The 13,103-nt window shown below is 60.5% G+C and overlaps 1 protein-coding gene across 1 annotated transcript in view; it reads right to left on the bottom strand.

Moving 5' to 3' along the window:
- The window catches only part of ADGRB1 (adhesion G protein-coupled receptor B1), an 86,626-nt gene that overhangs the window by 55,020 nt on the left and 18,503 nt on the right, over positions 1-13,103 (bottom strand). Inside the window, 7 exon segments of the mRNA XM_030794987.1 lie at positions 3,831-3,874; positions 5,214-5,316; positions 5,522-5,597; positions 6,122-6,265; positions 9,873-9,981; positions 10,592-10,660; positions 12,763-12,957. Coding sequence (XP_030650847.1) covers positions 3,831-3,874; positions 5,214-5,316; positions 5,522-5,597; positions 6,122-6,265; positions 9,873-9,981; positions 10,592-10,660; positions 12,763-12,957 — 740 coding nt within the window.

Genomic DNA, 13,103 nt, shown 5'->3' with positions numbered 1-13,103 from the left:
AAGTGTGTCTGCACAACTGGGGTGAGGCAGGCAGGTGACCTGCATTGCAGTGGAAGCCTGTAAGTCTTTCTAGGCTGAGCAGGTCACATGGTCAATTGCTGTATGTGGCTGGAAGAGGAGGTGGCCCTACAAGCATGTGACACACACAAGTCATTCCAGCTAAGACACCAGAGCAAGACTCAGCCTGTGACCAGAATCAGGGCCCAGTGTATGACCAAGGTCAAGACTATGTGTGGCTAAGATCTGGGCTCAATGTATGAACTGGGCCAGGGCTCAGCCTGTGACCAGGATCAGGGCTTAGTATGTGACTAGGATCAGGGCTCCACATATGATCAGGATGAGGGCTTAGTATGTGACTAGGATCAGGGCTCAGCCTGTGACCAGGATCAGGGCTCAGTGAGTGAGTAGGATCAGAACTCAGTGTGTGAACAGGGTAAAAACACAGTCTGAGTTTGGGATCTGGGCTCTATCTGTGACTAGTTCAGTTATGAATAACAATTATGGCTCTTAAGAGTTCACTACTTCTCAGCTGATGGTGACTGATGGCTCTCACTCCCCTCCCGCTACAAACCACTGCACTCCTCACACACAGAACCCCTCCCCAGACGCATGAGACTGTTTCTCATCCAAGTGCACACCGACACAGGTTGCACGACCAGCTTGGACCCAGTCCCTTGGTGCCCTGGTGGAAACAGACCTGGGCCCCGGCCCGTGGTCTCCACTTCAGATCAACTGGGAAACTCAGCTCCCTGGAGACAGTTCACAGGGCGAGGAGTGGCCCCTGCAGCAGTCGAGGGAGGTGCCATCCAACTCAGAGCGGAGGGGAGGCGAGGGGCAGAAGGAAGGGGACCTAGGTTAGCTCCAGTCCCTCCCCGCCAGCCACGGCCCGCCCGCTAGGGCTCCAGGCTGCCCAGTTCCAGAGCCGACGGCCTCGATCACTGTGCTGTGCTTTCAGCGGGACTGCAGGAGTCTCGGCCTCAGCTCCTCACAGGCAGCAGGTGTGCAGCGTGGCCTGGCTCCCGGGCAGGGTCAAGGACCCAAGAGGCAACTTGGGCACAATGCTGCCAGGCACTGCATGGGCCACACCGGCACCTGCCTCCTGTCCTCCTGTCCTGAAGTCCTGGACCCAGGCACCAGGACCTTAGCACTCAGCGCATCCAGCCCGTGATGGGGTCGGGGGAGCACCCGGTGTGACTGGCGGGTCCTGGGCCTTCCCCACACCTGTGACTTTTAGGGTCGACGGAGGCCACGCGGACGCCAAACACCCTGAGGACTTGACGGCCGTCCTGCTGTCCCTGCCCCTGCCTAAAGCAGGCAGACGCTGGCCATAGGGTCAGGAAGCCAAGGCTCCCAGGGCACAGGCTCTGCCCAAGGCCATGCGGCATGTCCTCTTCGGCCGCAGTCTGGGTCCCTGGGGCAGTGTCCTTGTCCCGGCTCACTGGACAGGCCCCTCACAGCCTGCTGCCCTGGAGGACAAAGGGGATGCTTTCCTTTCTAAAAAGCAATTTACTCTGCAGGCCCCCCAGGGGCCCACACCCTCCATCTGGTAAGACTGCCTGGGGACTGATCCCCAGGGAGCAATCGGAAGTACGGGTGGAGCTGTCCTGGGAAGGTCGCTGGTCATGCTGGTGTTTATGTTGGCAGAGAGGGAAGGCTCCTGAAGGCCACCAGCAGGGGCTGGTTGAGTGAACCAGGGTGCAGCCCCCTGAGAGTTGCCGCAGCCGGCGAGCAGCCCGGATGGAGGGTTTCTGCACTGTGGGGAGGGGCCTGTGCTGGTGGAAGTGCTAGGGCTGTGGGGGTGAGAGGCCCAGCTGCAGCCCCCGCACTGCCACCCCCTGAAAATGCAAAGCCCAGGGGTGGGCCTGGGTCATTCAAGCAGGGGGGCTTTTTTCTTGCATTTTCTTTTTCCACCCTTATGAGAACTAGAGAGCTGGCTCCCCAGGGCTGCAGGGCACCCAGCTTTCCCCAGCCCGGCTGCCAACCCCAGACCCAGGGCAGGAAACATAGCAGAGTCCACCGTGTTGGGTGCAGAGAAGGCAGGAGCCTGGCATGACCTGCCAATCCCATCTTGAGACCTTTGCCCTGGCTGCTCCTTCCCCTGTGACGCTCATCCCCAGACACTCACGTGCAGAGCTGTGCTTGCCAGGCCTCTGCCGAAACCCCCACTCCCCTCCCCTCGGAGGCATGCGTGACCCCGCTTGCAAAGGGCCTTCCACACCCACATCCAGACCCTGCTAGCTTCCCTTCCCAGCCCATGCACAGCCGGGCATCACCACACTGCTCCGTCTGTCCCTGTTCCCCAGCCCTCCTCACTGGGGAGAGGAGGCTAAAGGCTGGGACCTGCCAGAATAGTGCCCATCAGAGGGCAGTGACTGCCGGAGGAAGGGTGGTGAGCAGTGGGCGATGGGCAGATGGATTAAAGAACAGGCGGACGGAAGAGCGGGTGGATGGGTGGTGGGTAGAGGGTGGTGGCAGTGGATATAGATTAAAGAACAGGTGGACGGAGGAGAGGGTGGATGGTTGGTGGGTGGAGGGTGGTGGCAGTGGGTATAGATTAAAGAACAGGCGGATAGAGGAGAAGGTGGATGGGTAGTGGGTAGGTGGAGAGTATGACACCCAGCCCCCACTAACTGTCCTCACCCTGCCGTGGCCTCCCCTGAGCCCCTGCCTGCCTCTGCCTGCTCCTCCTGGCCGGCTCCCTGCTCCTCATGCCCTCAGCCTCCCTGCCCTTGCTCCAGCTGTCTCCTCCTGAGCCGCCTGCCTCCCTCTCCCTGCCTTGTCCTCCAATGCCTGCCACTCACGGAGCCTTCCCTTGTCACTGAACTACCCACTACGCAAGGGACCATCACATGTGCCACTGGCGCCCAGGTGGCCACGCTGACCACACACACACTCAACCCAGGAAAGGGGTGCAGGGAGGCCTGAGGCTGGTGATGTCAGAGCAGCCAGGAGGGACTGGGGCTGAGGGAGACAGAGGAACATGCTCGGAGGAGGTGGGTGGCAGGGTGTACACACCCAGGTCCCTGACCACACACTGAAGACCCCTCAGGCTGGAGCCGCATGTCGGGACCCGACTGCCATCGCTCTATCCATCTCCCCATGTCCTGGCCTAGCTCAGCCCTGGGCGCTGGCACTTTGGGCCTTTACACAGACTCTTCCTCTGACTGGGTGAGGTTCTCTTCACTGCCCCCGCCTTGCTGCCTGGGAGGATGGCCCCACTCTGGCACACCCACCAGGGCCCCAAGATGGCACCCCACAGCCTGACTGCTCCTCATGGAACACCACATGGGGCATGGAACTTGCTCCAGCTGTGCCACAGCGCCTGGGCCAGCCGGCACCCAACAAGTGCTTGGCCTGCAACTGGCACAGGACATATGGCCACTGAAGACCCCAGGGGACCACGCCCCCATCTGATGAGCCTGAAGTTCCAGTTCCACCCCATGCTGCCCTGGTCTGTCACGGCAGCTTCTGCAGCCCCTCAGCGCCTGGCACCCACCTGGAGACCTGAATGCCAGGATTCCACCTGCTCTGGGCATGGGGCTGGGGGCAGGTGGCAGGCCAGGACACCTGCCCATCACCTAGCCTGGGGTTGAACCTCCATGTCCGCTCCTCCCTGAACTGTGGACATCCCTGGGAGGGGGTGGGAGGCAGCCTGGGGGACTCAAGAGCCAGACAGTGAGTGACAGGTGGTGACAGGGAGGCCCATGCGGGTACACAGACAGCTGGGGGCCAGCGGCCAAGACCTGAAACCTGCACCCCTCCCCGACTGGGCCATCCTCCCACGAACCGCACCCCAAACCCCCAAGGCCATGAAATCCAAGTGAACTTACACATCCGTCTCATCCCACAGGATACAGGTCTGGTTGGTGGTGCCCTGGGAGAGAGGGGAGAAGAGTCACGGCCCCTGGCAGCCAGGACCAGCCCCCACTCTCGGGTCACCATGGGACCCACCTAAAGGTCTGCTGCCAGGCTTGCTGCCTCTGCGGGTCCCTTAACAGACTGCGTTTTGCGAGGAGGAAACTGAGTCCAGGGTGGAGACGGCAGTGGCCCAAGGTCACCTGGGCTTGGCACAAGCCCCCACCACCCATGTGGCATCGAGCAGCTCCTGCCCCCCCCCCCCGCCAGAGCCCAGGTCCAGTGGCCAGGCTGGGCAGCAATGGCTGAAGTCCGTCTCTGGTATGAAGTAGGGTGATGGGAAGACCCATCCCCCGGGGCCTAGAGAGCAGGGGTCACTGGGCACACAGTGGCCTCTGTAAGCACCCTGCACTGCTCTGACGTCCTGCTAGCGTTCCTGGGACACAGCCTTGCCAGGCCTGCCACACACTAGCACTGCCAAGATGGGGCTGTGACAGCAGAGATGGCCAGAGCTCCTGAGGGTGGCTCTCAGGTGTGGCCTGCTCTGAGCAGCTATGAGACTCAGTCCTCACCCAGCCCTATTGTTCCCACTTGATAAGGGAGGGAACCATGGCACAGAGAGGTTGAACAACTCTCCCAAGGTCACACAGCTAGAAAGGACAGGGCTGGGTTCTCCCGTGGCTTCCTACAGCCCTGGCCTGGGCTGGAGGCCTGGCACTGCCCAGTCCTGGTGCGGTAACCCAGGCAATGTGTTCCTTGGGGGCCCTGATTCTCGGCCCATCAGAAGGGCATCTCAGCCCCTACTCCTCTGAGGCCCGAAGAAGGGCTCTGGAGAGCTCCAAGGAGCAGGGTTGGGACCTGGCTGGGCTCACATGGCAGCCGTGGCCTGGAGGCCGGGGCTTCACGCCAGGGAGTCCCGGGAGGATGCTGCTGTGCTGAAATCCCAGGGGCCCTGCAGGCGAGGCCCGGCGTCAGCCCTGGCGGTGCCGGCAGAGGATGTACTTACACCCCCAGCTTCTCGGTGGCCAGGCGTTAGGGGGCCAGAAGTCATGGGATGGGCTCCACTTCTCAGAAGGGGAACAACCAGGCCAATGGGGACTGGAGGGCAGAGCGGTTGGAGCCCAGGTGGGGAGTCAGGCACAGATGGTATTTCAGCACCTCACTTGCTGTGTGACCCTGGGTAAGTCACCGCACCTCTCTGAGCCTGTTTCCCCACCTATAATCCAGGAATAAAAGCAGCTCTCGCAGGTTAGAGCTGTTGTGAGGAGGCCCCAAAGGCTTAGTGGCTGAGGAGTGGGACAGAATTCACGCTCACGCATTTCTGCAGGCATCAGAGTGCGCACGCGGACGGCACTCACATTATACATGTGGGCAAACTCGATCTCCAAGGGCGTGCGCAGGGAGCGAGGCGGGGGTTTTACGGTCACGGAGATCACCTTGGAATTCAGGACCGTCGTGTTCCTGCAAGAGCCAGAGGCACAGGTGTCAGGGGAGCCCTCCCAGCCCAGGCTCCTCCAGGCCCTTCCCCAGATGCCCCCGAGGGCCCCATACCCCTCGCCACCCTCCACCCCCAGCCCATCATCCACACTCCTCCAGGCCCCCTGGCCTCCTCCTTCACATCCTGTGGCTGGGGTCCTGCCCACTCCACCTGCCCTGCGCTGCCTACCTCTGCAGGGCCAGGAAGCTGCCCAGGTTCCTGTAGAGCACGGTGCCCACCACAAACACGGATGCTTCATCGGCCTCTGGAAGAAAGTGCAGTCAACCCCGGCCCGCCATCCCCACAGCCACAGTGGGACGTGGCAGCCTGGCCTGGACCCCGCTGTCACTGGCATCTGCTGCCCATCTTCAAGGTCATGTCCAGGGCCCTGGCGGATGGTGAGGCCCACCCACCCACAGACACAGTGCTGCAGCCAGGGAGCTGGGGCAATAGCCAGGTGGGAAGAGGGAGTCCGGGCCATTCCCTGGGGCATCCTGAGAGCGGTGGGCAGGCAGGACATGGCTCTGTTTCCGGTAACAGGGTCCTTGACACGTGACTCCCTGTCCCTCCCTGAAGCGAGGTGGTTCATCTTGACCCCTCTGCTTGGGCCTCAGGGTTGATCTGCAGGCCCTGGCCCCAGAGAGGGCAAGGAGGGCTTCCTGGAAAAGGGGACCCCCTTGAGAACCGTCCAACTCTGAGGCAGCAGCTAGAATCCACGGGGGTGGCGATCGTCCGCCTCTGGGGCCCACGTCCCCCATGAAGTTCCCCCCGACTCCCTGGGCCCCTCACCTGCCAGCCCCGTGGAGAAGACACTCTTGGACACAGTGACCCTGTCCTCCGGCACCTTGGCCCAGTCACCCGTGGCCCGCCAGCCCTTCATGGGGAAGCTGATGTCAGTGGCTCCGCTGGCTGGGAGCTTATGGATGCTGAGGACTGGGTGCAGGGTTGAAGGCGCGAGAGACAGAGAGGAGGGAAAGTCACAGATGTGGCGGGGCCTCAGCTGTGGGAGTTGAGGTGCAGGCCTGGCAGTGCAGGGTGATGCTGCGGGGTGCCCATGGCGCAGAGGCAGGAGTGTGGGGGCCATCGGCCCCAGCCCCAGCCCCCAGGGTACAGACCCCAACTCCCTGCACCCTGGGCCCTGTGCAGGCTCCACACTCCCTGGGTGGGCCTTGTCCCCAGAACCTCGGTGAGGTCCAGGAGCAGAGACAGCAAGGAGCACCAGGCAGAGGCCGGGCCGGGCCTGGTCCTGCTGAGCTGGAGCCTCGGTGAGGGGCAGGGAGCCTGCCCCTCCCACCCTCCATGGCCCAGAAGGTGGTCAAAGGCAGAATCTGGGGTCTGTCCTGTGGCCATGGAGGGATCCACAGGGACCAGGCACCTCCTCAGCGCCCCCCACTCCCTCCTGGGACAGGAGAGCCCAGCTGCCCTCCAGCTCTGTGAGCTGATCCCACCTCTCCTCCCTCTGTAGAAGGGGATGGGGACTGCCCTGCCTCAGGGCTCAGGCATCAAAGGGCAGCATGGGCCACGGTGAAAGAGGGGATCCAGTGTTCCTCCCATTCTGGGAAGGAAGGCATTGGGGGTGCGGAAGGGCCCTGAGCTCAGGGTGGATGGGCATGGGGATGAGGCAGCAGGTTTAGGGGCAACTGGACGTGGGGACGAGGCAGCAGGTTTGGGGCAACTGGATGGGAAGAGAGTTTGGGGAAGTGCCGCTGGGGTGGAAGCAGGTGCTGACAGGGACCCACCGCTCTGGGGGAACCTGGCCCTGGGGCCGTGGCCTCAGCCCTCACAGGCCCAGTGGAGCCTCAACAATGCAGCCCAAGATGGGGCAGGAGGGTGGGGGAGAGGAGGGAGGGGAGGGAGAGGAGGAGAGGGAGAGGAGGAGAGGGCATGAGCATCAGTAGCGCCAAATGCAGTGGGTGGCATGGATGCCCGAGAAGAGGGTTTTGCACCATGGATGTCACTGGCAGCCCCAATGGAGGGCAGAGGGAATTTGGACTGGGTGGGCACCCAGTGAGGGGAGGGGCAGGAGGGACCAGCAGAGAATCGGGGGTGAGGACAAGAGGAAACATCAAAGGACAGGTGGCCTGCAGGGGCAAGGGGCTGCTGGGAAGCTGCAGTGGGGAATGGGGGCAGATGGACGCTGGAGCAGCACCCTGGAGCAGGCGAAGGGGTGGGAGGCTGGACACAGGGTCATTGAGGGGCGGTGGAGGGCTGGCATGGGCACCAGGGTGGGCTGCGGCAGGTGTGCCCGGGTAAGGGGCAAACTTTGAAATATTTCATTGGAACAAGATGAAAAGTGGCAGAATTATTGAAATAGTAGCAATCAGTCTTGTTGATGTTTCTAGCTGAGGCATTTCACTATGGAAAAATCACAACTTTGTCTTTTTTTGTTCCTTAAAGAGACAGCCTATTGCTCAGGCTGAAGTGCAGTGGTGTGATCACAACTCATTGCAGCCTCGACCTCCTGGGCTCAAGCAATCCCACCTCAGTCTCCCTAGTAGCAGGGACTAAAGGCGCACCATCATGCCTGGCTAATTTTTTTAAAAACATTTGTAGAGACAGGGTCTCACTGTGCTGCCCAGGCTGGTCTCAAACTCCTGAGCTCAAGCGATCCTCCTGCCTTGGCCTCCTAAATTGCTGGAATTACAGGCATGAGCCACTGCACCTAACCTCTGTCTTTAATTTAAAAGGTTAATGCTAGTTAGCCTCCCAAAGACATTATAATAACAATGTCGATCCATCTTGGCCATGTTTTAGTGGGACTTGCTCGAGTACAATAGGCGCGAAGCTATGGTTTCCACCAGACACATCTGAGTGCTGCCTGCAGTACAGGCCTGGTCGCATGGATGTTAGGGTTGCTAACTTAAATGTCCTCGGACTGTGACTGTTTTAGGCCTGGGGATGGGACACCTCGGGAGTGCCAAGCACCTTCTGACGAGATGAATATTGAAATGGACATTCCTATCGGTGAAACCACTGGGTCATCAACCCGGTCATGGAAGGCCTCTGGGTTTAAGGTTGGCTGCAGGGATCAGAGTTCGAGCCTTTGTAGTCTGTCTACATGCAGCTTCTGTGTCACTTTGGCCTACAGCTCTGACGGTCGGGAGGGATTATTTCTTTCATCTGGTTTGCATAAAGAGATGCAATGGGAAGCCGCTTTCGCTGGCGTCCAGTTCTTGGCAGCTGAGTGAGGGAGGGATGTAAGGGTGGGGGCGTGGGCAGAGAAGCAGGGTCCTGGGAGTGAGTGAGGCTGAGCATGGGTGAGTGGAGCATATGGGATGCACGGGGTGTCTGTGGTGTGCTGTAGCTTGAATGTGTCCTGTAAACGTTCACATGTTGGAAATTGAATCCCCAATTTCATCTGCTCATGGTACTTGGGGGTGGGGCCTTTGGGAGGTCATGAGGGTGGCCCCCACGATGGCTTTAGTGGCATTACAGGAAGGGAGACCTCAGCGGGCATACTTGCTCTGTCTCTCATGGGCTGCCTCTGCCATGCTGTGCTGCAGCAGGAGGGTGCTCACTCAGAGCTGGAGCTGTGATCTTGGACTTTCCGGCCTCCAGAACCTCTCATCTTTATAGATTACCCCTTCAGTGACAGCAACAGGAAATGGACTGAGACAGGGTTATGAAGCATGTGGGGTAACCACAGTGCTCAGGGTTTGAAGCGGGTGTAGGCCATTCCAGGGGCCGTGGGCTGTGCCGAGTGCTCTGGGAGTTGGCCACCAGTTATGTCCTGGGCACCAGTGTAGGCACTGGGCAAGGCCCCAGGGTGTGTGTGCTGACAAAGCTCAGCTGATCCTGGTCATATCACTAGAGGTGAAGCATCCCCACAGGGGAGGTGACATTCTCCCTCCTTGGTACTCTGTGGATCACAGCTGGGGCCAGCGCCCACTCCTGGGTCCTCTGCTTTGAGATACTCTCTGATCAAGGCAGGGAAAGTTTGGGAAATGTGGCTTTTGAGAGGTATTTGAGGGCACTGTAGTAACAGTCATTAAATAGAATTGCTGTGAGTGTTTGTAATGACAGCCACCTTTTACCCTGGGGTTCAGGCACTCACTTGTCTCATCAGTCTCTACCTCCCCATGAGGTGGGCACCGTTATCATCTCATTTTAGAAATGAGAAAACTAAGACTCGGCTGACACCACGGAGCTGGGTGGAGTCCAGGCCCCTCTGGCAAGGCACTGCTGGGACTGACAAGCAGGGAAGGTGTGGGTTGCACAGCCCCTGCCTCTAAAGCTCCACAGGGAAGGCACTGCGGGTGACAGGCAGAATGAGCTCTGGCCCCCGGTGGGTACATGCGAAGCGCTAGCTGGGGAATGGAGCTCCCGGGTCCACAACCCCTGGGCTGTGTCTGATCTCCTAGGTCACATCATCAACCCTCAGGAGACTGAAAACAGGACCCATCTGAGAAATCGGCTGGGAGGGCCCACAGAGGCTGTCTGGTCACTGCCCCTTTATACAGATGAGGACGCTGAGGCAGAAGGGCCTGGCCCAGGGCTGCAGAGCAAGGCACGGGGGGTGGCAGCAGGCAGGCAGGCTTACCCAGGTTGTCTGTCACCTGGTATGCATCCCTCAGGTCCTTCATGCGGAAGCCGATGACGTCCACAAAGTCCTCCACCAGCCGGAACAGCTCCTTGGCGTTGGGGCCCGCCTGGAGGGCAGGGGGTGAGCAGCCCAGGGAGGAGGCCCCACTGTCCCTTAGCCCCTGCCTCCTTCCCTTCCCTGTCCCTCCTTTTCTTCTTGGCCATTTCCTAACATTTCGAGGAAGTGGGGCTGGTGACCTCTCAGTACCCCACTTTGGGGATGAGAAAGCAGATGCCCAGAGGGGCTGCTGTGCCCCACCCATGGGAAGCCCAGGATGGGGGAGAGTCTCTGGATACCCACGGCCCCCATGCCGGGTGCCACTCGGGGCTAGGAGTGGCAGCTGGCTGGAGGTCAGCCTGGGGGAGTGAGCACTGCCCACTGCCCCAACGTGAGGAGGGCTCTATGTCCCAGCCGCCTCGGCATCCTCATGTGCTCAGTGTTTTCCGGAACCTTCTCACTGAGCCCCAGGAAATAAATGACTGTCCTTAGACAAATGAGGAAATAGGCTGGGAATGCTGAGCTTCCTCAGTGCCGTCAACACCAGCAAGAGGCCGTCCTGGGATCCAAACCCAGAGCACCCAGTGGGACCCCACCCCAGGCCGACTGGAGACCAGGGAGGCACCAGCTGTGCCTGCACCCCTCCTGAGGCTGCTGACCATAGGGGCCCCAGGCCCTACCAGCTGGGCCTCCTCCCACTTGTCCCGATTCTCCTCTGCCAGCAGGTTGCTAAGGATCTGGACAAAGTTCTAGAAAGAAGAGGAAGAAGGGCCAGTGACAGAGAACAGGGCACAAAATCACCGTTCACTGTGACCAGGGTCAGGATTCAGTGTGTGACCAGGGTCAGGGCTCAATATGTGACCAGGATCAGGGCTCAGTGTGTGATCAGGGTCAGAGCTCACTGTGACCAGGGCCAGGGTTCACTGTGTAACCAGGATCAAGGCTCAGTGTGTGACCAGGGTCAGGGCTCAGCGTGTGACCAGGGTCAGGGCTCAGCATGTGACCAGGGTCAGAGCTCACTGTGACCAGGGCCAGGGTTCAGTGTGTAACCAGGATCAAGGCTCAGTGTGTGACCAGGGTCAGGGCTCAGCGTGTGACCAGGGTCAGGGCTCAGTGTGTGACCAGGGTCAGGGCTCAGTGTGTGACCAGGGTCAAGGCTCAGTGTGACCAGGATCAGGGCTCAGTGTGTGACCAGGGTCAAGGCTCAGTGTGACCAGGATCAGGGCTCAGGGTGTGACCAGGGTCAGGGCTCAGCGTGTGACCAGGATCAGGGCTCAGCGTGTGACCAGGGTCAGGGCTCAGCGTGTGACCAGGGCCAGGGTTCAGCGTGTGACCAGGGTCAGTGCTCAGTGTGTGACCAGGATCAGGGCTCAGTGTGACCAGGGTCAGGGTTCAGCATGTGACCAGGGTCAGGGCTCAGCGTGTGACCAGGGTCAGGACTCAGCATGTGACCAGGGTCAGGGCTCAGCCTGTGACCAGTGTCAGGGCTCAGTGTGTGACCAGGGTCAGGGCTTAGTGTGTGACCAGGATCAGGGCTCAGTGTGACCAGGGACAGGGCTCAGCGAGACCAGGGTCAGGGCTCAGTGTGTGACCAAGATCAGGGCTCAGGGTGTGACCAGGATCAGGGCTCAGTGTGACCAGGGTCAGGGCTCAGTGTGTGACCAAGATCAGGGCTCAGGGTGTGACCAGGATCAGGGCTCAGTGTGTGACCAGGGTCAGTGCTCAGTGTGTGACCAGGATCAGGGCTCAGTGTGACCAGGGTCAGGGTTCAGCATGTGACCAGGGTCAGGGCTCAGCGTGTGACCAGGGTCAGGGCTCAGCCTGTGACCAGTGTCAGGGCTCAGTGTGTGACCAGGGTCAGGGCTTAGTGTGTGACCAGGATCAGGGCTCAGTGTGACCAGGGACAGGGCTCAGCGAGACCAGGGTCAGGGCTCAGTGTGTGACCAGGGTCAGGGCTCAGTGTGTGACCAGGATCAGTGCTCAGTGTGTGACCAGGGCCAGGGTTCAGTGTGTAACCAGGATCGAGACTCAGCGTGTAACCAGCGTCAGGACTCAGCATGTGACCAGGGTCAGGGCTCAGTGTGTGACCAGGGTCAGGGCTCAGTGTGTGACCAAGATCAGGGCTCAGTGTGTGACCAGGGTCAGGGCTCAGTGTGACCAGGGTCAGGGCTCAGCGTGTGACCAGGATCAGGGCTCAGCGTGTGACCAGGATCAGGGCTCAGTGTGTGACCAGGGTCAGGGCTCAGTGTGACCAGGGTCAGGGCTCAGTGTATGACCAGGATCAGGGCTCAGTTTGTGACAAGGGTCAGGACTCAGAGTGTGACCAGGATCAGGACATGGTGTGTGACCAGGGTTGGGGCTCAGTGCATGACCAGGATTAGGGCTCAGCATGTGACCAGGGTCAGGGCTCAGTGTGTGACCAGGGTCAGGGCTCAGCATGTGACCAGGGCTCAGTGTGTGACCAGGATCAGGGCTCAGCTTCTGACCAGAGCTCAGCATGTGACCAGGGTCAGGGCTCAGCCTATGATCAGGGCTCAGTGTGTGACCAGGGTCAGGGCTCAGTGTGTGACCAGGGCTCAGCATGTGACCAGGATCAGGGCTCAGCTTATGACCAGAGATCTGTGTGTGATCAGGGTCAGGGCTCAGCCTATGATCAGGGCTCAGTGTGTGACCAGGGTCAGGGCTCAATGTGTGACCAAGATTAAATGTGTGACAAAGGTCAGAGTTCAACCTATGACATGGGTTAGGGCCTGGGCTGTGGCCAGGGTTGGGGATCCATCTCTAAGGTCGAGGAGGGCTCCCCAGACACCTTCCCGACACCCTCTTCCAAAATCCCCCTTGGGGAGCCCACCTGTACGTCCCCAGGGGTGGGGCTGTAGTACGCTCTCCGGAAAATCTCTGTCATGTTCCTCAGGACATCGATGGTGGACAGCAGGTCCCCGCTGTAGCTGGTCCCGTCCTGAGAGATCTCCCCCCGGGTCTGGATGCCCTCCGAGCCCCCCTCCCCGGGCAGCCCTCGCTGAGCCTTGGCCAGGTGCTCCCGGGTCTGCGGAAGACAGAGAGGGCGGGTGCCTTCACCTCTGTGGAACACATCCAGGCAGCCACCCAGGACCTCCCACGCCTAGGACCCTCTGCAGGGTCCCAACCTGTGTGGCCAGGGTGATTGGGCAGGGGTTGGGGACCCCCGGGAAC

This window comes from Nomascus leucogenys, chromosome 16 (genome assembly GCF_006542625.1).
Source record: "Nomascus leucogenys isolate Asia chromosome 16, Asia_NLE_v1, whole genome shotgun sequence".
Taxonomy (NCBI): Eukaryota; Metazoa; Chordata; class Mammalia; order Primates; family Hylobatidae; genus Nomascus; species Nomascus leucogenys.
Note: the sequence above shows the minus strand (reverse complement) of the source record. Positions and strands in the feature narration are given on the sequence as shown.